The sequence below is a fragment of the Astyanax mexicanus genome, chromosome 3, assembly GCF_023375975.1.
Source record: "Astyanax mexicanus isolate ESR-SI-001 chromosome 3, AstMex3_surface, whole genome shotgun sequence".
Lineage (NCBI taxonomy): Eukaryota > Metazoa > Chordata > Actinopteri > Characiformes > Acestrorhamphidae > Astyanax > Astyanax mexicanus.
This window is the reverse complement of record NC_064410.1, coordinates 47905770-47933742: the sequence shown is the minus strand read 5'-3', so window position 1 is coordinate 47933742 and position 27973 is coordinate 47905770. Positions and strand designations below refer to the sequence as shown.

General features: G+C 37.2%; 1 protein-coding gene across 1 annotated transcript; it reads right to left on the bottom strand.

Annotated features, from left to right (window-relative positions):
* Positions 1 to 903: 903 nt before the first annotated feature.
* c3h18orf21 (chromosome 3 C18orf21 homolog) lies at positions 904 to 27973 on the bottom strand. Its single transcript, XM_007258855.4, has 5 exons — positions 27694 to 27973; positions 18919 to 18938; positions 18313 to 18512; positions 1982 to 2178; positions 904 to 1787 (listed from the first exon to the last, which is right to left on the bottom strand). Exons 1-5 carry the CDS (start codon positions 27789 to 27791, stop codon positions 1643 to 1645), a joined length of 660 nt encoding a protein of 219 aa, XP_007258917.2. The 5' UTR covers positions 27792 to 27973; the 3' UTR covers positions 904 to 1642.

Genomic DNA, 27973 nt, shown 5'->3' with positions numbered 1-27973 from the left:
CTAAGAAAACATAGATTACTGGAATGCTTTGCTAAAATAAGGTATTCATAGAAACACAGAGACTGCTAGTTTCATTTTGATTAGACCCAAATGTCTAAAACCTACTGGGAGAATATTATAAATAAACGCCATTATTTGGTTTAAACGTATATTATCACTGCTATGCAAAAATCTTGTATGGCAATATTTGTTTGTTTTTATAACTTTGATCTGGTCTTTTACATGGTGTAAAATATATATATTAAAGTAGATTTCAATAGAACAAAAGAAATGCTCCAAAACATCCCAAATTGCTCTGCTAAATTAAAGCACAAAAAGTAATGACAAAATGAAATAAATGAGCTACTATTATAGTTTTTAGATACCAAGATAGCTGTATAAATAAATGTCAAGCAAATCCCCTATGTTCCAAACATAGATAAATATGTAGAATCTCTATGTAATGTAATAGCTTATAGTAGCTTCAAATAAGCACAATGTAGAGTTTTAAATATGTGATTAGAGGTGCACATCTCTAGCCTTGCAGTATGACTTGTAATTTTACACAAATCGAGGTTACTTTTCTACTTAATGCTATTTCAAGCAGATTCTACATATTTTGGATGAAAAAATATTGGTTATCAGCAAGAAATTTAAAATTCCAGTATATGTGCATCCCTAATGTGCATACATTTTAGGTGAGATCAGCAAATATCTTTTTTAGACTCTAAAATCCAATTCATCATCATGTGAAGAAGACTCTGGGCTAAAAAGCTCCAATTTTTTGCATTTTGCATCTACCAGTACCACCTAATAACAATTATTGTATTTGTTTCTACAAACTTGCTGAACACATGCATATGATTACATGCACATTTTAGATGCATACAAAACATTGCTTACACACAAAAACAAAAAGTGCAGTTTGCAGATTTGGACTTGATTTATTGAAAATAGAAAGTGATGAACAAATAAAAAAAACAATGATTTACAAACAAGCTGTATTTAGCTGAAAATACTGCATGAGAATCACATTCAACAACATATCTTTGGTCTTTGAAATACAGTTGCAGGCCAGAACAGCCCAACAAATGTAAACATCAGGTAAACCACAAGCAATCACCACAACTTTCACCATATGCACCATAAGTGTACAAAATATTTCAGTTACATAGGCATTGATATAAAGTAAGTAAGTAGTCATGATCTTGTAACAACAGCATCCCACTAGGATCACTTTCCTCCTAGATATCAAAGATATAAGTATAAATTACAACATTCGATTATAGATCAGATTATAGATCAGATTATAGAACAGTGCTTACAGACTACCAGCTGTAATAGAAACTCCTCAGTGAAAGCTGTGTAATTAACCATGTGGTTCTCTCCAAGTCCTTAACTAGAACAGGACATAAGTGGTCCCGGGAGACCCCTGAAGAAACACCAGGTTGGTTTGGGGGTGATGACTGCTGGAAATATGGGAGCCTGGAGTTTGTGACCAGGCTGTAGTGACTGGACCACTAGGTGGCACTGTTGCACAGAGTGAAGTGACCAGCGGTCCAGACCCCCTGCCCCACTCTCTGAGCTGCTCTGAATTCCAGGAGCGCTGCCCAAAGTAGGCCACAGCCTGCCGATGTGGGGTTTCTGTGGCCCCTTAAGGCCCTCACAAAGAGGAGAGGAAGTCTTTCAGACCCCCTTTCTTACTCTTCTGGCTGTCCTCAAGCATCAGGAGCTTCCTAAGACGAGAGAAAGCAGACTTCTTCACGCTGGATGACTTTGATGAGCTGCCGCTGTCTGAGGATTTTGATCTGCAGAAGAGATAGTAAAAAAATATGGTTAACACACAGTTATTAAAGGTTTCAGGAACAAAAAAAATTGGGCCAGCCTTCTAAATGCAGATTTTCCATTAAAATAAAAAAAAATAAAAACCCACAACTAGGTTTAATCTCGGCCTGGGAAATGGGAAAAGTTTTCTGCTTAAGTTTTTTAAAAGAAAACTCACGCTGGTGTTCTGTGTGGTGTTTTGTGTGGGGTCTTCTCATGGGTTCCAGACTTTGGTGTAGGCTTGTTGGCTGACTGAGGGGTCTTGCGCTTGCCCGTGCTCATCGGGGTGCCGTAGGTCTTTGAAAAGGCAGCCAAGAATTCCCTGTTAATTCCAACTTGTCTGGATGTCTTATTACAAGCGTGACAGGTGGCCATCTAAAGGAAATATTCAAATAAATAAAATATATATTATAATTTGTCCCCAACAACAACAGAAAAACAGAAATATACATACCATATAAAATATATACATTTTACTACATACAGCTCCTAGTGGTTTCATACCTTTGGTGAAAACCTTCCATTGAATAGAAAAAGTAGTCTACAACTAGGCTTTATCTCTTTTGAAAACCAGCACAATGTCTTATGGCATATTGAGGCAGTCACACAAACACCTATAACTTTGCAGTTTTTCACTTTTAGACATAATTTGGATTTAAGATATAAAAAAAAAAAAACTAAAATGAAAGGTTAAATCGTTTCTATTTTGTGAACAGTGTACAGTGGGAGTGAATGATGAGTACAGGTACAAGGTGTGTGTGTGGGTTTGTGTGTGGTGTTAGCTGTAAGAAGCCATAGTCAGCTGTATTAATGAATCACGCCTGTGGAGTGGCAGCTGTGGTGGGCTAGCTCATTATACATCTGCATACTCCAGTGCAGTGGGCTTTAGAGACATCATGAGGAGACAACATGTGATGTTCTCATGAAATGTCCAGTGGTGTCAGATACTTACACAAACTACTCTTATGATTACCTCAAAAATATGAAGGCTTCTCCTCCAACACCATACTCTGACATTTCTTAAGTACTGGTATATCACTGGTATTATCACTACCTTACCACAGCAACATACACATGATTTTCACCATCTAAAGATCCACAATACATTATTTCATTTTTCTCCTGCTTTAGAATGGAAAAAGCTACAAGAAACAAACAATTTTTGTTACCGCTTTCAAGGTACATCTTTGTAATTTTATAATTATTTTTTTGTATATAACTATGTATAATTTATTTTAAATATAATTTAAAAAGTGTTTCTGGCGCTTGCCAGGCCACCACTGTAAATAGAAAACTGCCTTCCTGGTTCATTAAAAAAAAAATCTTTAAATAGTTTGTTTTTGCAAATGTTAATACAGAGATTTTAATATTTACATGTGGCACTGCTGATTTGCTGCTTCTTATCCTTTCCAACCACAGACTAAAGCTAAATATCATGATTTATAGCATATAGTACAAAAAAAAAGTCAATTAAAGCATATCGGCCAGTAGTACAAAACAGTGATGTGTGTTTAAAGAGAATTTCAGAGAAAACAAATTAAGAAAAGTAAAAGAAATTAAAAATAATTGTCTTAAGCAGCACCAAAAGTCCAACTTTCCATCTTCACTTCTATCATTAAAAACTCTCTTAAGCAGAAAGCAACAGATTCACTCTCACTAAAGTACCACACAGAACAGTCCACCTTTTACTTTACCACTTCATCTCCAGATGCACACAAAAACACACTTCTAACGAAATTACAGTTCCTTCCCAAACAACAAAAGTTAAAACACAGACAGAAGTTCCAAAACTCACCGAGATGAATGTAGCCATGTCTGCTGAAGTTAAGAGAGAGAGGATGTGAAATGAGGCTCAGTCAGAATCTCACAGGTTGTCCGTGTGTCACTATGTTTACAACAGGCTGAGTGCACAACGTTATAAAGCAAAGTGGCTCGGGCACATGGGCCTTCCGCCAATCACATCACTGGAGGCGGAGACACTGAGTAAATCAGAGCTTTCACATTGGTGATCAAAAATATCACCTAATTTCACCTAATCTACATCCAACAAAACAACAACAACAGAAACAGCAGAGGCAACAATTACCAAATAATATTTATAATTTAAATAAAATGCAATTAGAACAGAAAGCACCAAAAGAGGTCATGCTCAAACAATGCAATACAAAATATATAACACGAGGGTAAAACCTTTTAATTTAATTTTAACCTTTTATTTTCAAAGTTAACCAGCTATATATTTTATTACTACTTTATATATATTGTTTATCTCGCTTTAAGAGCAATCTAATAAACAAAAACAAATTAACAAATACCTGACCACTGAACATAAAACACAAAAACCTGCTTACAGATACATGGATCATGGATACATTCTAATGCTTCAGAATAATTTAATATATGTTGTACATTCTATCAAATTATTTTTAGTTTGTTTGAGTCTTCAATGGTATATATAAAAAAAAAATCAAGTACGCTGAAGAGAATAAACATGACAATGCCTTAAAAGGGTCAGCAGTACCTCTTCAGGCTTAAACACTATTAGAGTAGCAGCTGCTGAGGGATGCCAACAATACCAGTCGTGATCGCTGATTAGAGGACTACACTTCATAAAAGTGGATAGAGCTCATAAAAGCAGAAGAGCTGCAGTACACACACACACACACACACACACACAGCTGAAAAATATGCCATTAAACCGCAGTCACAAAATACAGCCTGCTACATCAGAGCCAGAACATGCTCTCAAAATATCTCACTCTCCATGATAACAATCTGCCCATAAAACACACACTCAAACACACAATCCTATAGTTTTATAGATACACTTGCTTTTATACTATACAGTGTTAAACCTGGCAGTATTTGTTTGGATGATAAACTGTCCCAAAAAAAACAGCAATAAATAATTTAGTCATTTTACAACAAATGAAAGTTTATGATTTTGCCAGTAATATAACAATAAAATAATAGCATAGCAGAGTAAATACACCATTTAAAAAAAACAATAATTAACAACTGTTAACACTGCATTTAATATGCTTTTCTTGCTTAAAAAAAACCCAGAAAATACTAAGGGGGTCAGCAAAAATGATTAGGATCACATACACTTACTGTATATGTTTATATCGTAATTCTTCGGACAGGACTATATACACTTTGTCATTTTGCTAAATTATGATTATAATTCTCTGGTCTAAAATGGTCAATTTTACCAGTGCTATATCTACAATGGCTTTACTCAACTCTAGTAGCATTTAACATTTCGTTCTTTAGGTGCTTCAGATATTCTGTGAAAAAGTCATTCATCATCAGAAAAACAATTTAATACTAGATTATATTTCTAAACATTTGTGGAAACACTTTGTTATTACCTACCATAAAGTGTACTTATTTCTGACATACAACTGCATACACAGCTATACACTATATACATAGTACAATTCACAGAAACACACAGCCAACAGAATTGGATTTTTGGAGCCACGTGCATATGAGACTATATTAAGATTACATCCAGTGTTTTAAACCTCCCTAATCCAATACTTCTCCCAAAATCAAGGTTTAATTCACGCCGTCGCATTTTAACTTCTGTAAGAGGCACAGCTCTGCCAGCAATGCTTTACATAAAATGTCAAAACTTTGTTGTGATGATTTGATTGCATTTACTCGGAATCACAAGCCAGCGGGTACTAAAATGGTATCTTGATCCAGGTACTAAATTCGTCTAATGGAAAAGCAAAAAAGCTGAGTAGAGCTGGGATGAGTAGTGTAGCTTCATGCACTGGAAATGTGCCATTACTGTACAGAGGTACTGATGCTGGAGGAGAGGATTAGTTCTGCATCACACAGACCACTCTAATTTATCCCAAAGGTATTGGATGGAGTTGTATCACCTCAGTGAACACAGCAGCACTGCTCCACAGCTCCGAGCTGAAGCACTTAATGAACCTATAGCTGATGTTTGGTACAGGGCATGGTGCTTTTGGTGTACTGTACAGAAAAATGCACTATTACGGCAATAATAGTCAAAGTCAAAGTCAAAGTGGTTTTTATTGTCATTTCAGCTATATACAGAGTACACAGTGAAACGAAACAACGTTCCTCCAGGGACCATGGTGCACATAAACACAGTGTAGACAGAACAATAGTGCAACAGTACAAAAGTGCAGACAGACAATACAACACAATACAGACAAAGAATAAAGAATAATAAAATACATAAGCTATATGATATATTATCACTTACATGTAAAAACTCTCAATTTTTGAAGATAACTTTGTCATAATGTGAATCTGGCAGTTGTTCTCTGTATTGTGTCAGAATTTAATTATTAATAAATCTGTAGAAACCTTTTACAATATCTTCCATTAAAAGTTAATAATTTTGAGACAATAAAAAAAATTCCATATAATGATAACAGAGGTAGTCTGTTTTGAAAACTACAGACAAAAGACTTGAAACTATTCTACTACATAAAAACAAACATAAAATATTGTTTGCAATATTGCCAAGATTATTATGATCAGAAAAATACCCCAAAATATTGTGATAATGTTTTAGGGCCATAAGGCCTACCCTATTTGCCCCAAATTAAGTAAATTGATAACGGAGTGTTGCCTCAGGGGACAGCTTGAAAACACCCACATCTATTTAAGTTGTGAGGTGTTATCGTATGAGCCACATTGAACACCGACCAGCGTGCTCATTGCAAGGCAATGTAAATTATAGAGAACTATACTAGTGCACCTAAAAAAAAAAGAAAAGTGAAACGTTATTTTATAATATACGAGTTGCACATTTTTTTTACTGAATTACTGAAATAAAGATGTATTATACACAGAGTGATCTATTTTAAGCCCGTATTTATTTTATTTTTAATGATTATGGCTTAATAGGCAATGAAAACCCAAAAATCAGTGTCTCAGAAAATTTGATTATTATATAAGACCAATTGGTACTTTTGGCAGTGTGGGCAGTGTGCCAAGTCCAGCTGAAAAATGAAATCTGCACCTCTATAAAAAGTTGTCAGCAGAGGGAAACATGAAGGGCTGTAAGATTTTCCAGGAAAACACTGCACTGACTTATTTTTGGGTTTTCACTGGCTATAAGTCATAATCAAAAACAACAAAAACAAATGCTTAAAATAACTGAATTACTGAAATAAAGTAACTTTTCAACTTTTCTACGAACACATCACAGGAGGAGATACCATTCAGAGTGGGCAGTGCAGTGGGTCGTAATGATCATGACTGGTGGTGTCTGGCTAGAATTATCCATCTGATCAGACAACACTGGCAAACACCATCACCTCCTCCATAAATCAATGAGGATGCCCTACACGGCACACATATTCCACAAACCTGGGCAGTGTTCTATAGCTTCAATTAAACATGGTAAAATTTAGGCATGTCAGTATATTAACATTGAATCAACCACTTCTCTCTCATTGGTTATCAATAACCTCTAATAGGCTCAATAACACTACAGCTGACTACAGGCATCTTACAGTGATGTGCATGCAATGTTGTAACAGAAGCCTCTGCAGTGGCTTACTGACAGGAGCAGAGCTCACATGATCCAAAGAAACCCCACTCTTCCTCCAAGATGATCCACGAACCACAAATCCATCCCACCCAGAATCCATACAAACATGCCACACGCCAATGCTATAATTAACACATTAATCAAAGAGTGAGGCACTAGGATAGCTATCATTTTCCTCCATCACGTGCATGAGCAATTTCCTGCAGTACACAGCACACACGTATCCGGTGCTATTTAACGCACACGCACGCGATCAAGTCGCTATGCATATACAGCAGGAGGAATCTGAGGGCCCTCTCAAGCATTTACATACCATCAAAAAGTCAGCAGCTCCGACAAGACTGATAGATGCAATCAGTCAACAGCAGCTGTGTGCACAGAGAGCGGCAGGGAACAGAGAGACACAGTGAAGTGAACAGAGACCGGCTGTATTTAGATTAGTGCTGGGCAGACTACACACAGGCCTGTCTGAGACGTCAGCACACACAAATGCTGGGGGCTTTGTCCCGCTGTAACCCATACCTGGCATTTAGCATGGAGCCAGCAGGTTTATGTTTATCTGCTTCAGAGAGTCCTATTCTATTGGCAATGCTTCTCCACAGGAAGTAAAGAAGCTGTGTGCTCACACTGTAAACACTGTGTAAAAAAACATATTTTTTGATTGCGTGCCAAATTCATGATGAACGGACCAACAGCATTGATCCAAAATGTCCTTAACCTTCCTGTTATGTTCATTTGTCAGGAACAGCAGGGTGTTCCCGGGTCAATTTGACCCAGCGCATGATTAACTATCCAAAAGATGTCTGAAGCTGGAAAAAATAAAAAAATAAAAATAAATCCAAAAAGCAGTGTGAATATTTCATTACTAACTCTATTGCTAATAATTCTTTCAATATTAAGTGCAATGGTGTTTCTTACCTCTCACATGTAATGCTTCAATTAGACTAATTCAATTGTTTTTCATAAAAAAAAAATGCATGTTCAAACTTTTTTTTTATGTTTCACTACTTTATTTTTTATTTTTTGTAGGGGGTGGTTGCAAATAAGTGAGATGAACCATTTTTATATTATTTTTTGATTACACTAATTAAGGTGTAAATAAAGTTGTTTAATACTCAAAAAAGTACTTTTAACTATTTTTCCTAGGTCTTTAAACTTTAAAACGGGTCAATTTGATCCGTAACATAAAAGGAGGGTTAATTTATTTGTTACACTGACATTGAAAAATAAGTAAAGGCTTGTTTTTAGGACTATATATCAGTTCCCGGCATTCAAACAATTAAAAGCAGCAACTTAATAATAATGATGGTAATACTTTTCAGAAGGGTAACAAAAACAGTACTAAATACATAAAATAAATGTAATAAAATTGTTAATTAATTTCTTAAGTAATTATTAACTGACACTAAATAAAACTAGGGCTGTCAACATTAAAGTGTTAACCCACGCGATTCATTTGTAATCAGTAAAGCGTTATTTTCTTTAATGCAATTAATGACGCCACAATATTTGACCCCAGCTTTTGCCGCTACCTGCCCCACCCCCCGCCCAATGCAGAGATTTATTTTTTTTTACTTGTGATTCACTTGTTGTGACAACACGATCTGGTTTCTATCTGACCCAGCTATCAAATAAACTTATTTCTATTGAGCTAAACTGCTGATAAAGCGCAGTTTAATCCGATATATTAGCCAGATAATAATTATAATAATAAGTAATGCTATGAACAAGAAGACATTAGTTCAAATAACAGATAACTAGTTCAAATGTCGTAAATTAGTGTCAATAAGTAATTAGTTGAGACACTGTCATAAGTACTAGTAAATAATGTACCCTTATTGTAAAGTAATACCAGTTACCAGGACTGAACCTTTGGACATAAAGTTTACATACAGTTACAATTTTATACTGGCTTTATTGTGTATTTTTCCCCTCAGAATGTAATTAAAACATGTCAGGACAGCAACTTTTAACGTCATAAAAACATGTGAAACAAAAAATAATAATACAAAAATAAATAAATCTATAACTTGGATGAGGGTTCTGGGGTTCATTCCTGCCCCTCTAGGAGGTGTCAGCCTCTCTCAGGCCCACCTCAGCTCCAGCTAGTGCTGGCTCCAACTGGAACGCTTAGCTTTCTGCACGCTTCCTGAACACTCCACCACAGACACACATTCACAAAATCAATCCTGCAGATGGGCTCTTTGTGATCTATTAATAGGCCAGGCTCTTAAAATACCCTGCTAGCCGCAAGCTGGGCTAGGCTGGCTGCTGCGACCTTGGAACCGGGGCTTCAGCAGGCACAGCTGTCCTTGATATGGTAGAGCTGGAACGTATGTTCATGGGTGTATGTGTGTGTGTGTGTGTGTGTGTGTGTAGGTGAAAGGGCGGGTAAATTTGCACCGTTATCGAAACGCTGAGACCCATCTGCTCTCCATAACAACTGATCCCTTTTACCCATACATAGACAGGCCACTCCAGAGGGAAAATAGGATGTCACTCACATCAGGAGCTGTAAACAGAGTGCTGAAAGATGGCAAGGAGCAATTAAGAGGCTGCAATGTGATTCTGCTGTTGAGGTTGAAAGAAAGATGCTTTGGGTAAACAATGCTATTATTAGGGATGGACAGATATAGCAGTTGTGAGTCAAGATCCAACATTTGCACATACAGAAATACATACATACTCTACATACATCCTCTGCAGAAGTACTGGAACACCACTGGCATTGTTTGTTTTTCCATTGAACACATTTAATGAATAGAATTAGGAGATTAAATGTCTTAAGTAAATAATGGCCATTAAATACCAAACGCATAGCATGATAAATAAACAAGATGAAACAATCTTTAGCACCACATTATCCAACATAGTCGTTCTGGGAAGGAAAAAACCTCTCAAAAGGAGAGAATGTGTTCAGAAAAACCAAAATGACCTGAGAACTGAGGGTTTTAATGTTGAAGTGTCTTGGTATCATAAGGGCAAAAAACACGCCTTGCACAGCTCGAAACATGGGCAAAAGGCATGCACTAATTTTCTATGGGTGCGTTTTGGGCATAACATAAAATAAACCAATCAGTGTGTCAGTTATCAGCGGCGCTTTTACACGTCTCAGTAGAGGATACTGACCTGCACGTTCACGCTGTGAAGGTGCGCAAGCAGCGCATTTAAGGGAACAGCAATGTTATTTTATTTTGTATTCTGTTTATTTTATATAGTTGAGTTAAAATGTGTTTGTGCTCTGCAGTGTGTCTGTGTGTGCGTGTGTGTTATAAATCGAGGGTGTATGCACGTTCGGCGCACCTACAAGAATGAACTCTAACGGCTGACTGTGTCTAGGTTCATTTCAGTCAGTGGAGCACCTGTGTTTTCTGCCGCCAAAATAGCAATACGCCAGAAAATGATCTGAACCTCTAACACCTCACTTCCAGACATACCACCACGCCCATCAGTGTCGATTTATTCCTAAACTCCACTGCTATTTTAACAGCTGGGGACTGGGTGTAACAGCTGGGGACGGGGTGTAAGATAGTCATGAGCCTCACGACGTACCTTGCGCAGGGTGTACAATAGGGCATCTAAAGTTTGAACTCTAAAGTGAAACGAATTATTCTCCATTCCTCTTTTACCACTAACCACATTTTACTATCAGCAAAGTAAGAGCTTTTAAGAAACTACTGGCTCTAATATCTCTACTCACAACATTGTGAAGAAATCATAAATGTAGAGCAGGATGAATAATAATATTTTTGTGTATTTTTGCCTTCTGACAAATTGTGCTTGACTTGATTTTATAAGAATACATGTGTTCTAAATAAGTTTTTTGAAATTGCAAACAATTCAGACACAGTTCAGTGTGTAATAGCCCTAACATTTAACATTTGGTTGTTTATCACTTGTTTACAATAACAGCATTACTCTGAAAAAAAAACTTGTGAATTCTGCTCTAGTGACCTGTTCCTATTCTGATGGAGAGTTGAAATCGATGGTCACTTCAGGAAGAACAGGCACCTGGTGTTTGCAAGTAAAAGATCACTTGACGGAAATAGAGAAAACGGATGCTTTATAATAATTACAACCCAGGTGAATATACTTTCACTTTTAATAGTTACTGTATGATTATGTACATGAAAACATATTAGCTTAGCTACTGGCAAATTTATATATAATAAAATGCTTGTTTAACCTTAGCCTCACCTAAAGACATGCTCTTCCAGAGTACAAAAAAAACAAGTTTAAAAAAAAAAAAAAAAAAAAATAAATTTAGTTAAATCTAACAGATTTAGTTAAAATTTAGTTAAATCTAATTAGAAAAACACAATAGGAAACCTGTTAATCCAGTTAATGATGAACATTCAAATCCAATCCCACCCATCTGTGATCCCCAAATTATCAATTTTTTTAATATCTTATAAAAAAAAAAATATTTTAAGCTAGTTGTCCAGTTATTTAAGATAATGTGTCTGTAAATACTTGTAGAATTGTCTACTGACCCACACTGAAGCTTCTACAGTAAGTTAGTTTTGAGTAAAACGTAATTCTGTTCCTTTGAAGGTTGAAAAACACAGAGGTATTTTTTAATCTTCCTAAACGTGATGCTACTAAAAATAAAGGCAGCAGGAGATCATCTTCTGAGGAGTCAAAGTACCGGTTTAATTGAGTTTAGCTGAAACTGGATAAGTGGTGATGTGGAGGATGCTCAGACTGATGTCCGTTAATCATGTTGTCTAAGACTCTGCTGTTTTTCATTGCGTATCTGAGGCGATAATGATGGATCAGGACAGCGGCACGTGTTGGACGGATCCGGAGGGGGAGTGTGTACAGGAAACAGGATACACCGAGGCGCTCTTTAAGCCTATAACCCCCGGCTGCTGTGCTGTACGCTACAGACTCTCAGCACTACTCTATAGATAGATAACATTTCAAAGCAGAAATCACCTTCATCTATCCACCACTAAATGTTCACTCTTTTAAAACCATCATAATGAAGTTAAGTCTGAGTCATGTAGAGTTTAGGCTATTTATAGAGCATCGTGTCAGGAATAGTATTCTGTCAGGAAGGGTAAAATAGTCATCATCCCTGCCTGCTGACAGAGACACACCTGAGAAAGGATGCCTAGAATAATTCACTAAAGACCTGGCAGCGCCTGCACGTGAGGCGCCGGCGTGTCGAGCATTCGGTTTACTCTGATTAAAAGTTCAAGGCCAAAAAGCCCCTGCTTTGCCTTTTCCGTTCCATCATTTCATCCATTCACAAACATACTGGCTGCTATCGAGAGCTTTGGGCTTTTCAGTGGAAAAAAAAAAAAAAAAAAAGCCATGAGACATCCCTACACCTTAAACCCCCTGTCAGCTCCCGGAAACACACACTCAGGGACTTTTTTTAAACATGCGGAGAGAATGCAGACACAACGTCAGAGATGGGATTTAGTTCTGTTTAAATTTGGTTGAGTTTCATACCACTGCTGATTCCCTTTAGCGGTTTCTAAAATCATGCATTAAAAAAAATAATAATAACTAAATAAAAAAAGTGCATTTTTTTTTTTAAATGTTTACATTACACTACATTTGGCAGACGCTTTTATCCAAAGTGACTTACAATAATGATGAACATTTAGCAATAGAGGACATAGAAGTTCAAGATAAAAAAACTACTTTTTAAACATGGCCAATAGGAGGCCAAAGGGGAACAGTGGGATAGAGGAGGAAAGGAGGAAAAGAAAAAGAAATGAGGTTAGAAGTAGTTAGTTAGTTATAGGTGTTAGGAGAGTAGGTGCTCTTTGAAGAGTTCAGTCTTCAGGAGTTTCTTCTGATTTGGTAGTATAGGGTAGTTTGTACCACCATTGGGAAACTCTGTATGAAAACAGTCTAGAAAGCTTTGTGTGAATGTTTGGCAAAGCTAGGCAAGGTTCACTACACCAGATGAAGTAAAAGCAAAACGATGCATGAATTCCGATTTGACCATTCACATTTACGTTACGTCAATGAATTGGATACGTATCCGATTTAGGGCCACATATGAAAGTGACTGAAATCTGATCTGAGCCACATTGAGCAAAAATGACAAATATACAAACATACCTTATCAGTGCAGCCTTTCGTTTTGGCCACGTGCGGCCGAGATCACGTGTATACAATGTGGAATTCACTTGTAGGATATTTTTGCTGCTAGATGCTCTCTGCCCTGCTTCTATTTTCACTTGTTCTGGTCTAAATAAAAGTATATGTTCAACCACTTACAGATAAACAAAACCATTAGAGAAATTATATTGATTCTAGGAGAATTAAATCACCTTCCCCTAATTCCTCCAAATCACCATTTCCCAGTGGCTCAGCATGAGACGACCAAACAGAGACTGATGCACGTGACTGAATGAATTCTACCCTCAGAAGAAGGACAGACACGTTGAGCAGCAGAGGAGATATCTTGCTCAGCTGGACGTTAAGAAGCTATTGATGTTGGATGAAACTGAAGCCCTTGGAACTGACAACTATTCCAATGGACCAAATTAGTAACAGCTATATGTCAGTACAAATCATAGCTTGTTTGCGGAGTGAATTTAGATGAAGCTGCTGTGCGCACGCATTGTGAGAGGCCCTTGTGTCCCATCATGCATAGGTAAGGATCATTTACAAGGCTAGAAATATCTCTCAAACGAAAACAAACGTAAATGATGAGGCAGTGGAGACAGATCATATGCAGTGCAACAGATAGCATGGGTGACATCTTCTATGTCCAAACACGACTTTGTAAGCCTGGCCGAGGTCGATAGAGATGAACTTTGCTGACACCAGTTCACTCACATGTATATAATTCCTGATCACACTGCCAAGCCCTGACTCTCTTTTACACACACACTCACACACACTATGAACAGCATCTCTGCACTCCAATTACCGTAATGTTTCCCCAGAGATCCGTCTATCTCAGTAACAGTAACATTAAACTATGTATCTGTGATTTTGCACGTATGCCACTGCACAGTATTACACGGAGGGCAGGGTTCCCACATATCCTGGAAACCCGGGAAAACTTGGAAATTTAGAAATCTTGGAACATGAGAAATTTACAAAAAATATTCTAGAGATATTATGGATATATATCATGAAAAAATTCCCAAGTATTTAAGCCACACAGATTGCACATTTAATTTTTTTTTTTTTGGCACCATCTTGGCGAAAGAAATATTCCACCACCACCATGTTTAACAGTGTTTGTCTTAAACAGCTAAGGGATTCATTATTTATCAACAACATATTGTTGTGTAATGATTAATCACAGCTCACAAAGCCTCTTATCTGTTGATATTAGTAAGAATTATATATTTCTAGTTAGCGATTTTTCCCAAGTATTCTTACATTTGTCTTTACAACAAGACTTAACACACTCATTAACACAGTCATTCCACTACACTTACAGTAAAGAAAATAATTATTCGATCACTTGCAGATTTTGTAAGTTTGCCCACTGACAAAGACATAAACAGTCTATAATTTGTTGGTTGTGTAGGTTAATTATAGATAGAATATAAAAAACAAAAACAAACAAAAAACAGAAAAATCACATTGTACAAATTATAAATATTTATTTGAATTTTGCATAGAGAAATAAGTATTTCATCCCCTATCAACCATTAAAGGTTCTAGCCTCTACAGACCAGTTAGACGCTCCTAATTAATTCATTACCTGCATTAAAGACATCTTAAAAGCTCTTAAATTGTCACCTGTATAAAATACTTATTTTCACAGACTTACCTAATCATTCAGACTCTAACCTCTACAACATGAACAAGAACAAAGAGCTTTCTAAGGATGTCGGGGACAAGAAAATAGATCTGCGCAAGGCTGGAATGGGCTTCAAAACCATAAATAATATGCTGGGTGGAGAAGGAGACAACTGTTGTTGCAATTGTAAGAAAATGGAAGAAAAACAACATAACTGTCAATTGACATCGACCTGGGGCTCCATGCAAAATCTCAACTCAAATCAGCAAGGGATCAAAAAATGATTTCCTTCCATGTATTAATTTGAAACTATTCTAAACTATATAAAATGCTATAAAAATGCAATTGCAAAACTCTGCATGGGGCTTTTCATTTGAAATAGCTAATACAGGAAGGGCCAGAATCTTTGAGCTACTCAAACTGGATTCTATCTGCCAAGTTGCCCGGTACAAGTAGGGGTAAAAAAACGACACTCCTCTACTGTTGACGTGTTTAACCCTATTCTATTTACAGACGCTATGATTTGTTCTCGATTGGCCTCCTGAGTACTGAGTGTTTTAACTGCCGCAGTAATGCAAGAACGCTCCATGAGAGAGCATTGGCATGTGTGTTTGCATACTTGCATTGAGTAGGTTTGGGGCCTAATGGTGGCACATACTCTGGCACACATAAGCACTTCATGACTATGGGCACTGTTCAATATCTCAGTGGCCCACAGAGCATTTTTTTTTGCACTATTCAACTAACGCCTTACTGCGACCACAGAACTTTTAAATTATATATATATATATATATATATATATATATATATATATATATATATATATATATATATATATATATATATATATAATGTTAGGTACTCCAAGTCAGGCTGCAATATTGGCCACAGAGGCAAATATAAGTGCTACAATTAAGCAATAATACACTCGAGGTTTGTGCTATAAGGTGTAATATTAGCACTGCAATATTACATGTGACGTTATAGCACGAACCTCGAGTGTATTATTGCGATTATACCACAGTTCAAGTATCACTGTTTACTGAAACTTTTCCAGTTAAAGGGAATGAGTAAATACACTCTGTTTGGTTATAAATGCAAATTTTATTGCTGCTCTGTTTGTAGCTGTGCTGTTTGGCTTGTAAACGCTACTTCACAGCTAGGTTACTTGTATGTAGCGGAGTAATACATGGAGAGCTTCAATTACTGTGCATTACTGGCTGATAATGGCACTCAGAGAGAGCCTCTCAGCCAATCACATTGCAGGGTCGGAACTAACTGTGGTATAACCTGTAATGTTATATATATAGAATAGACACACCTATATATAAACAGTTTACAGAGTACGTTTTGCAGTCTAATTTTACTGTAGTCAATCTTTTAAATGTTAGTATCTTTTCAGAGTTATTTTCTGGAGAATCCTAGAGGGAACAGAGCACTGAATTTCTGTTCTGTATGCATGGAAGTCATGTCCTGAAAATTACATTCTAGAAACATCCTGGATTACTGGGAGTGTTACTACCACAACAGTTTAGCCAAACACCTGAACGCACCACTGCTTAGTACTCGAGTCACATTTAAAAGATCCTTAAATTATCCAAAACAGAGCTCCTTATAAGCTTTCTTGAGCTGGATTTGGCTCAGCTGTATCCGTGTAACTATTAAAAGATGTATCATTCTTGCAGCTTAATCTTAAAATAAAAATGTCCAAAATCCTCTGCAGTGAAATTAAGCAGAGTACGCCAAAGTATTCTAACGCGGCATCCACGCCAACATTCCCCTCTGCTTGCTATGCATACTAATGAGGCTGGAGAGTCGATGGCAGACATGCAGGGGGCACGTCGATGGTATTTTCCCTCTCTGCCTGAGGCACAGAAACAGCCCCTGTGATAGGCCACAGCATTTCCATTGGCCTTAGCTGACTGATCAGCCACTTTCTGCTATCTGTCCCTTATCCACTGAGCTCATTTGGACATGGGCCAGACACAAAACAGAGTGGTGGCATTTGCATTCCCAAGAGGACAGAAAATTGCAAGTGGCTGATCACTTACTCTAAAACAGATATAATCAAAAGTAGAATTTCTGCTTGAGTAGAATTAAGTCTACCAACATAAGTTTTCTGATCTTTCTTATCTTCCACATTTCCAAAAACAGGGTAGTTCTCATCAATCCTGGTCCTGGAGTTTTCTAACCCAGTCTCAGTCACTCTCTTCAATGATTTCCTGATATTTCCAGCATATTAAAAATAAGAAATTAGATTGTCATTTACAATCTGACTGGCTATTGCTTTGACATGTTATATCAGTCTGATATAGGAAGGAAAATGCTTCCAAAAAAAAGAAAAAAAGTCACCACCTGGATTTAATTAAGTAAATGATGTGTGGTTGATGCTGTAGTTGGTCAGGTTTAGGTTCAGCAACAGTATGTGCTGAAAGAATGAGGTCAGCTGACTACCTGAATATAGACCAAGTTATTCCATCTATGGAATCTACAGCACGGGCATATTCCAAGATGACAATGTCAGGATTCATGGAGCTGGAATTGTGAAAGAGTGATTCAGGGAGTATGAGATCATCATTTTCACACATGGATTGTTCACCACAGAGTCCAGACCTTAACCTTATTAAGAATCTTTGGGATGTGCTGAATGGAGAAGGCTTTGTGCAGAGGTCAGACTCTACCATTATCAATGCTGCAAGATCTCGGTGAAAATTTAATGCAACAATGGATTGAAATAAATCTTGTGACATTGCAGAAGCCTATTGAAACAAGGAGTGAAACAGTGAATGTGTGTCACAATCAAAGCTAATGGTGGTAAAATAAAATATTAGTGTGTGTGATCTTTTTTGCCCAGGCAGTGTATGTGGTTCAGGACCTGGTGTTTTTGGTTTGTGGTTGGTGGACTGTTTTCAGTTTAGCAGTGACACTGAGGTGTTTAAAAACTCCAGCAGCACTGCTGTGTCTGATGCACTTGTACCAGCACAACACACTCCACTAGCACACCACCATTGTGTCAGTGTCACTGCAGTGCTGATAATATGCATGTATATATAATGTATGCACTAAAGTAAAAGGACAAGGAGTGCAGCAACAAGGAGGTGTTAATGGTAATGATGAAGAGACTTCATAACTTCATAACCCCGATGTTGGGATATACATTGTATAACCAGGTTATTGAAAATACAAAGCCATAGTGATTATTATGATGTTGATATCTCCTGTACTAAATCTCACCAGAACATTGGAGGCCTTTCTGAATTTCTGGAGAACCTTCATTTCTCCAGCACTGAGCCTCTTGTGGGCTGCTTCTCTCCTGAGCAGCCTCCTCACCTGCGCAGACGGCCTGCGTTTGGGATGCAGCCTCACACGGTACTCGCCTGGTTGGCGCCACTGGTAACAAAAGGGGCAGAGCACAGTGTCTGGCAGGGCAGGAGCTGAAACACAGGACAAAAACCTCATGAGAGTTTTGGCCTGCTAACTAAAACACAGCAGGTGAAGGTCTGTGCTATTCTCAGTCTGGCAGGTATTTCTTTCATGCATCCGATACAAATGCTAACATCTTTTCCAATGTGTGGTCATCTCACTCTGCAGAGCAGCAGGCTTTAGGCCTGGGAAAGGGCCAGGGTGTGTATGGGTGTGTGTGGAGCCTGTTTTTATTATATAGGCTTAAAGGCATTGTCGGGGGTTAATATTCTTTTACTGACTCTAAATGCCCCCAAAGTCTCTTACAAAGACCGTAATTCTATTACCAAAGCTCAGCCAAGGTCAGGATGACCATGCAGTCTAAGGAAATAAATAACAATGAAGCAATAAAGTTTAACTGTCTCATATATAACTTACCACTCATCTGATGCCTCTGCCTGAAATAAAGACAAGAAAGAGCATGGTTATTTTTTGAGTCGGCAGCTGTTACGCATTTTATTAGCTATAAAAATATCACAACAAAACAGATCTCTGTTGGGCAAGGTGCAGCAACGAGGGTGATAGAAGCAGCCCACCATTCTGAACATACTGTGATTGTTTTAATTAAAAAAACTAAAATACTTAATAGGTCATTACAGTCTAAAGCTAAAACTTCCTATTAGGGCTGCCCGATATATCGTTTAAGCATAGTCAATGCGATGTGCGAATGCGTAATTGTCACATCACAGGACTTGCAATGTCACTTAAGGCAATTAAATTAAACACGTCATATTGAAATGTTTTGATTCCTGACATAAGAAGTAGATACACAGCGCTGCCTCTGTGTCTGTGTAAGCACAAGGGGGAGGGGGAGTGCGAGGGGGGCAGGAGTAAATACAAGGTGACAGCATGGCCTTCATCCAAACGCATGTGAAGAAAGCTTTGCACCTCAGTCCAGCACAGTTTTGCACAGATACTTCCAGTTACAGCTAAATTCATGCTTTTAATCCCAGAAAAACACTCTTATTTCCCTTTCAAAAAGCCATTTAAGTGCCTGATTAAGGGCCCGGTTACTCCTGTTTTCCTCAGGTTTGAGTGTCTGTGCTGACTCAGCTCTTGATCGTTCCGGACCCCATAGCAACCACCTATGAATTTCTTTAGCTGGCAATCACTCTGCACCCTGTTCAGCACATTTCTATGTTATTCAAAATTCAGACAAACTGTACAGCAACCACCAAAAAAACAACCTAGAAACTACCCTTAAACCACATACAAATCACGCAAGTTGTGACATAACTCGGCATTTCTTCAGGACATTCTCTTTTCTAGTTTTAGGCAAGCAGAATATTATGTTTTAAATTAATTTTTAAGAACACAGTATTGACTTTTAATAATAGTTCATAAGTTAACATTGGTGTCAGATGTTGGTTCACATTTAGTGTTCTGTTTAAACCATGTCCACTAAACAGCAGTGTTGTACTCTTGTACTTTTTTTTTTCAAAGATTTCTAATTTTCTCTTTTTTTTCTCCCTAATTTAGCTAGGCCAATTGTCCCACCCATTCAGCTGCTAGTCAGCTGTATATTCCCCACCACTAGTGATGCCCCACCACCACCTCCGACGCATGTGAAGTCAGTCACTGTTTCTTTTTTCGAACTGCTGCTGATGCAACACTGCCAAGTAGCATCACAGCACACTCAGAGAAAAATGCTTGGCTTCGATGCATGCATCAGCTCACAGACGCCTCGTGCTGATCGACATCACCCTAGGAGTGATGATGGGAAAGAGTGCCATCTATCCACCCAGAGAGGGCAAGGCCAATTGTGGTCTCTCAAGGCTCTGGCAGCGGAAGGCAAGCTGCATGACCAGGATTGAAACCAGCGATCTCCTGATCACAGCCTGCTGGACCGTTCAGCATCCCAGCATCTGCCTTCAAATCCCGCTGTTATGACTGGATAAAAATATTTTATGATAGTGTATTTCATACTATGAGAGTTCTGCAAAAATGTTACTGAAACAATCAAAATATATTGTCTACCTTACAGTATAACAATACTTTGTGATGCATTGAATTGTAACCCCTGGATGGTGATATGCATTTCAATTGGGCACAAGTTGTTCTCCAGTGTATATGGGTTTTCTCTTTTATCATTTTGCTGGGAAATTAATAGTGTACAAACTCAGTGTTCATGTTTTTCTGGAGGATAATTAAAGCCAGGCTTGCTGTAGTGGTCGCTGTACTTTAGCCGATTGTAATTATGCTGGGGTATATTTAACACCATGTTTTTCTGGGCACATGTCAAAGTTTATATTGCTTTAGAAAAAAAAACTGCAAACCCACAGGCGATGTGTGTCACACACTCCAAATTGAACAAGAAAACTAAGATATAAATATTAAAATATCTCACTTATAACAGCAGTATTTTATAATCAAAACTCTACCTGATGTCTTTATGTCTCTGGAGATGCAGATGAAGTATACGGGTCTTATTTTTAAACGCTGAACTATTTTAATAACCTGCTCTAACTAGCCACTCTAAACACTTGCTATCATTAGTGTTCAATGCCAGAAGGTGAAGGCTAAAACTGGCCATGTTAAGACACGTGCAAAGTGCACAATGTACACAAACCAAGGAGCAGGTGCCTTTGGTTATAATAAACTTTCTATAGAGAGCAGGTGTCTGCAGCAGTAGCTGTAGCAGTGTTCTACAGAGCCTGTGCCAAACAGCATCTGAGAGTCCTGAGAGAGAACTCAGATGTGCTGACACACTGCGGTACAGCAAATATCTCCTGATCCTTCACACCTCAGACATGCATACATGCATTTAGCCAAGGCCTAAAACTACAGATCTGGAATGCATAGTAAAACACTGATTAAGACAGTGATTTTGATCTGTTCATACTGCAACACAATCAAATTTATACGTCTTCTGCTCCTCTATTTCAAAAAAATTTAGATTCTCGTCATTTATATATTTTGAATATGTATTTTTTTTGTAAAATTAATTTAAATGAAGGAAACAACCAAGAGCAATTCAAAAATTACTTTATTACAAATGCAGAGTTTCATCCATATTCAACTCATCAGTCTTAAAATCTTTAGATCTTCCAAAATTTCTCTTGTAGAGGTTAATTTTCAGTAAGATATAAACTATAAAATTATTTTAACCAATTTTTCTATAAAGCATTATAAAATATGCCTACAAGATTATTTGATAAATGCTACATAATTATTTTTCTTGTATTTATACACATTCGCTGTTTTTTGTTATAAAGCTAGAATTGAATATTCTTTTGTTGAAATTATATTTGTTGTAATTTTGTTTTTATATTATTAAAGTAGAGGCTTTATATAAATAAGCCTACATCAGCTTTTTGCCTCTACCTGCACTGTATGTTAGGCTGTTTGCAATTTGTGTATTCTTTTGATTGTGCAAAAATAAAATTAAAAACCTGTAGGTTCAAATTCTACCATAAATGCTGGTAATAATATTAAACAATGTGCCACATCAGTATTATATTTATTTATTTCAAACTTTGTGGACAATAGGCTAAACTTGCTTGTGATATGTGGCTCCTTTAGTGTGCTGTGTGGTTTCAATGCTTTTGCTATACATAGCCGGTTGCTATGGTATCCAAGGCAGTTGCTACGGTATCTAAGATTGTATCTATGGAGTGGCTGCTATGGTGCTGATAACTGGTTACTATTGCAACCTATATGGTTGAAATGGCATTGCTATGTGGTAGCTTGATATTGCAGGGCGGCTTCTACATTGTAGCTTTGGGGCTCCAAAATTGTTAAGTAGTTTTTTAAGTAACTGCTATGATTTCCCAGGTGGTTGTTCAGGCGTTGCCAACTTTTTGCTGTGGTACCTCACATGGTTAAATTTCATACAAACTGGAATAAGGAATTGCTACACAAAAACAGTCGGAATGTGCCATATTGTATTATACACAATAATATTGTACATTTTTAATAATAAAACGGTGCCATCATAACATTCTACTTTATAATTGCTTTGCTATTTACTGTAAAACTGTTTATTTATTATTTTTTTTTCTGTCATAAAAACACTCTGAAATATTGTGATGTAATATTAGGGCCATATCACCCACTCACAGCTTTCACAAAATGCTTTACAAAGGCTGTGTTGTGTAATGAAAATCCTGCAGGAAATAAGCAGGAAAAATAAGAGGAATATAAATAGGATAACAATATTACTTTGCAACACATAACAGGAAGAAAGACTGATCATTTCCAAGAGAATTGTAATAAAACTGAATTCCAGTAAAGACGCATTATCAAAAGAAATGGGGCATTTTTATGTAATCTGCTTTGTTAACAATCATTCTGAGAGGACTGGGTTTAAGCAGCAGCTCGTGTAAAATGTGTAGTGTCTATCAGTCCTCTACTGGCACGGCTATTAAAGTCTTACAGGGATCTGACACCACTGTAAAGGCCTCTTGAGAAATCTAATTAAAATACCTCTAATGCATCTCCTTATAAGTGCGCACTCCAGTCAGATAAACATCCGAGACTACACGAAACCCTCTCAGAGATGCTATCAACAAAGCACTCGGGATGAAGGGAGCTCTCTCAGTGGAGTCCAGATAAAAAGAATGAGGGAAAAAAAACATTATGGTCACTACACAAGGCGGCAGATAACTTTAATGTACTTGGCAGGAGTAATCCCGGCTAAAGGGACTGGAACAATTTCCAGTGAAGCTGATCGATGGGAGTTACGGGCAGTCGGCTGCGCACCCCATTGGCGGTGTGGCATTGAGAGGCAGCTGCCTCGTACGTGAGCGGGCTTAAGAGGAATCATTCCAACTGCTAAATAACACTGGCTGTCAGGGTCCACATATAACTGGCATTCTTCTTCCAGTAAATTGTGTACAGGCTTGAGTCTGAGTCAGAGTCAGAGATGCCTTATTCATGAGGGGGCAGGAGGAATGTGAAGGGTCTAATATGTACAATGAGGAAAACATTTAAAGCATGCAGAGCTACGGCGCTGGCTAAAGACTGAAATGACATTTCATCTAGGCTTGGGTACAATACACAACTTAGAATAATAAATAAAATCTACTGCTCCACAATTCAACATTTGGGGGGGTGGGGGGGGTCTTTATATATATTTCGTTCTTTGGACTACACATGCAAATATCACATAATAATACTTTTTTTTTTTATCTTAAATGACGATTTGAATATTTAAGCAAAGTTCTTTTGCTTTTTTTTCAGTTCTACCTTCCAGTTAAAAATTCAGAGAATTGTACACTATTTTATAACTGGGACAATTTCAATCCATAAGATCCCAATTCAATTAAATTTCTGATTTGACTTGATTCAAACCCACCACTATTAAAAATATAATCTAGTACTTAAGCTCCAGTTACACTTAACTAAAGCCTTGGAAGGCTGGTCATTGCTGGTCATGCAAGATTAAAGTGGGTTAACAATTTACAGGCACACACGGAAAAAACAGGGTACTTATAAAAATGTATCTTTATGAATTGATATTTATATGCTTTTATGGAATGATACGACTTAAAATCTTGAAATCGTACAATCGTTTTTTTTCAACCCACCCACAACTGGTTTGACAATGATTTGCCAGGGTTTTACGGTGAAAGCAATCAAAATACATCCTACATTTTAGGTCACACATTATCATTGTTAGCATGGTCCCAGGTTAGCACTTTTAGTATATTCCAATTGACAAGCAATATGCAGTATTTTACTCATCCATTTACCATAAACACACTTTCAGAGATAGATGATTGACAGTAGGGGTGGGCGATATGGCTCTAAACTAATATCACAATATTTCATGGTATTTTCATGATAAGGACACTCTCTGCAACATGACAAAACACTGAATAAAAAAAATAAAGAATACACTACTGCAACAAAATGAAAATTGCACCAAAAAGTAGTACCATGATGTGATAATTAGGGGTGGGTGATATGGCACAATATTTCAGGGTATAATAATATCGTTCACGATATTCAAAATTGTGGGCAAAATTATTGCATACGATATGATATGGCACACCCCTCATGGACAGCACTGTGAATATGATTAATTTAATGAAAGACCAATAGATTGAAGTGATAAACTGTAAAACTCTACTGCCTTTACTATGTTTAATCAAAAATAAGAAAAAAAAAGCTTGACAAAATAAAATATAAAGTGATGATCTGTTCACTGTCTATTAATCAAGTCAGGAACTTCCCCTCAGATATTGAAGATCTTTATAAACACCTAAGATTCCAGATAAGCTAAGCTAAATTTGCTCAGTCACACTGCATCTTCCCTGCTGTTTAGAAAATGATTCAGGAGGTTCAAAACAAGAGGATAACCCATAAATTAAATTACTATTTATCCTGGCAGGATAAATATTTTTGCCCAGCCCACACACAACATCCCTCCATAATTCCAGAATATCTGGGCAATTTATCCACTGCAATATCAACACCTCTTCCTAAAATCTCACACAGACTGAGCTCTAATAGATTAAAACTGTAAGCTTCAGAGGATTTACGGCTTTACTTCACAATTTCAAATCCTTTTCACATTTTATTAACTTAGCTTGACAGAAATCTTATTAACTGGTATAAAGTTCAGCAACAGTTCAACAACAACAAAAAAAAAACTACATCCTTCCCATCTCACAAAATATCACTAAGTGAAGACAGAGGCATTATGTATATATGCTTGTGCATGTGTGAGATGAGGCTGCAGGATAAAAGATTACTATGAGAAACACTACAGTGTACTTTCAGTGCAATACGTGCCAGGCGTGTCATGGTCACAACCAAAACAAGAACAGCAGAGTCACATGAACACTGCTGAGTACAAGACATGCATGCACTTCCAGATGCATCCAGTGGCCGCCCACAGCCAAGCGCTGAGACATAAATCCTCCTCATAAAAAAAAAAACAATAATAAATAATGACTCAGGCCTGACTAATATGTCTCATTCATAAGCTGAATATAATAGCTATAATAACATCAGTAGAGTTTCTGAAAGCAACAACCTCGAGCAATATGTTTTACTTTAGAAGACTGCTATTCCCAGTATAAATCTACAATAAAAAGTATGTTTAAGGAAAAAGACATTATATTTGACAGTCAACCACAGAGCATGGACCCTCTGATACTGGTTTTAACAAAAAGGGCTGCACTAGTTATTATTATTATTATTATTAATAATAAAATAGTGATCTTGATTCTGGACTCCTAAGACAGTATTAATTTTTAACAGCATGATGTAATTTCACGCTGAAACCTTGTTTTGTCTGACTGTGAGGCTGAACACTGGCCAGTGTGCTCTAGTTTTGACAGTGGGCACCAGAAGGATGGGAGATTCAATGTTCAGAGTTCTGCAGGCATGTGTCACATGTTCTGGGAATACATCATAAAAGGCATTTCCACCCACAGTGGACAGTGCAGCGGCATCTGGCTAAAACTGTTTATGTGAACCAACAAGCGACATGGGTAGAAATCACATACATTTTCAATATAGGAGGCAGGTTTAGAGCAATGTTCTTCACCTTCCATGGAACACAATACTAGTACCTGTCCCATAACTTTTGGCATGTCAGTATAACCTAATATTTATAAGCAAAATGCATATGTTTCACAATAAGGCACTCTTGTAGACTAAAAAATGCATTATATAAATATACCATTGTCTTCTATTAAATCAAAATCTGACTTTCAGACAGTACTTATAATTAGTAATTTTTATTTATTTTATTTTTTTAAATCCGCACTGTAGATTAACATTAATTTCACCCAAAGTAGGAAGAAAAACATGGGATTACTTAGCAAACCATGTTTTTTTATGTTTTATATTTTAGATTCTTCAAAGCAGCGAATTTTGGCTGTTTTTTAGTCAGATTTATAAGAAAGTCATCTGGAATGAAGGCAAGATTCTTGCCTCTTAATGTGTTTAAAAGCATCAGTTGTAAAGTAGTGAAGAGGTAGAGTTGGTGAATACAGTGAATAGCTCTATTTGAGTAATGTTCTAATCCATATTGTGAAATATTACAAAATATAAAATGACATACGAATATGCCACATAAGTGTTCATAAGAGAAACACAATCCTATGTATTCAGATTCACTCAGTCAGCTTCTATATAAAAGATGTACAATCTCCATTATTCCATTAATAAAAATATATAACTGTAATTCTCCCAGCCCTACTATATATGGTGGATTTAGATATTGCACAGAACAGAGCATTACAGCAGTAATAAGTAAACAGTTGTATTGCAGATAGTTCTGTCTACTGAGAGCAGCGGCTGTTAATAATAAATTAATTAATTATTAGCACCTGTGGGATAAACAGTGCTGCCCCATTAACAGTAATTAAATCAAGTGCAGCGTTTACCAACCAGAACAGAAAACACGTGGAAAGGATAGAGCCCACAGTTGCCAGGTTCGCGGTTTTCCCGCCAAATTGGGCTTGTTTGAAAATCCAGTCGGGGGTGAAAATTCAAGGGTGGCGGGATGCGTTTTTTGGGCTACTTTAAAACAATATATAAAATATGGTTGTTAAAGTAAAAATCATTTTTAACTAATTACATGTTACTATTAAATGTTCTTGACTGGGATATAAACTGTTATAAAATAACTAATAAAACATAAAACACCAATGTTACAAAATTATTAATGAAAGATAAATATCAATACTGATAATAAATCCCTTATAAACAAAATACTAAGTCGTACACTCATAGTTGTTTAGTCATTTAGTCTGAAGGCATATATTACGGGCTAGTTAAGCTTCTAAAGGGCGGGTTTTAGATTGACTTTGGGCTGGATATTTTTGTTGGACCTGGCAACCCTGACAGAGCTGAAGTGAAGAGTGGCGAGTCTGCCATCCACCGGCAGTCCAACAGCATTACACCAACACTTATTTTCTATCAGTGGTCTCTCTCTCTCTAACGTTACACTGTGTACTCTAGGAGATCTAGCTAATTTACCTAACTACCTTACTAAGCTATCTGAGTGACATCTGACTGTAGAGTTTAACTAAATCATCCCCACCTGAACCACTAAACCACAGTTCTGGACATGAACACACACTGATCACCTGGATCAGGGGTGGACCTGAACTCTGCAGTAAAAGCTCCAGAAGGAGAATATCACTGTAAATCAGCTGTAAACACAGAGAGTAGTGTGCTGTTTACTGTACTTACATGAGGAAGCGAGCCTGCTCTGTACACGTGTCTTTAAAGAGCGCAGAGGCGCTCATCAGAAACCCCTCGGTTCTGTACTGCAGCTTCTTATCAGTCATGGTTCAGCGCGGCTGCTCTGATTAAACACACAGCAGTTCCTATTACAGACAACACACCGCTGATACTGATAATATATCACTTATCTAACTTACTGAGGAAATCTATAGGGAAATAAAGTGAATCGTTCACTTGTGTTGACAACAAACTAGCTAGCTAGCTGGCTAACACGCTGTCTCAGCTA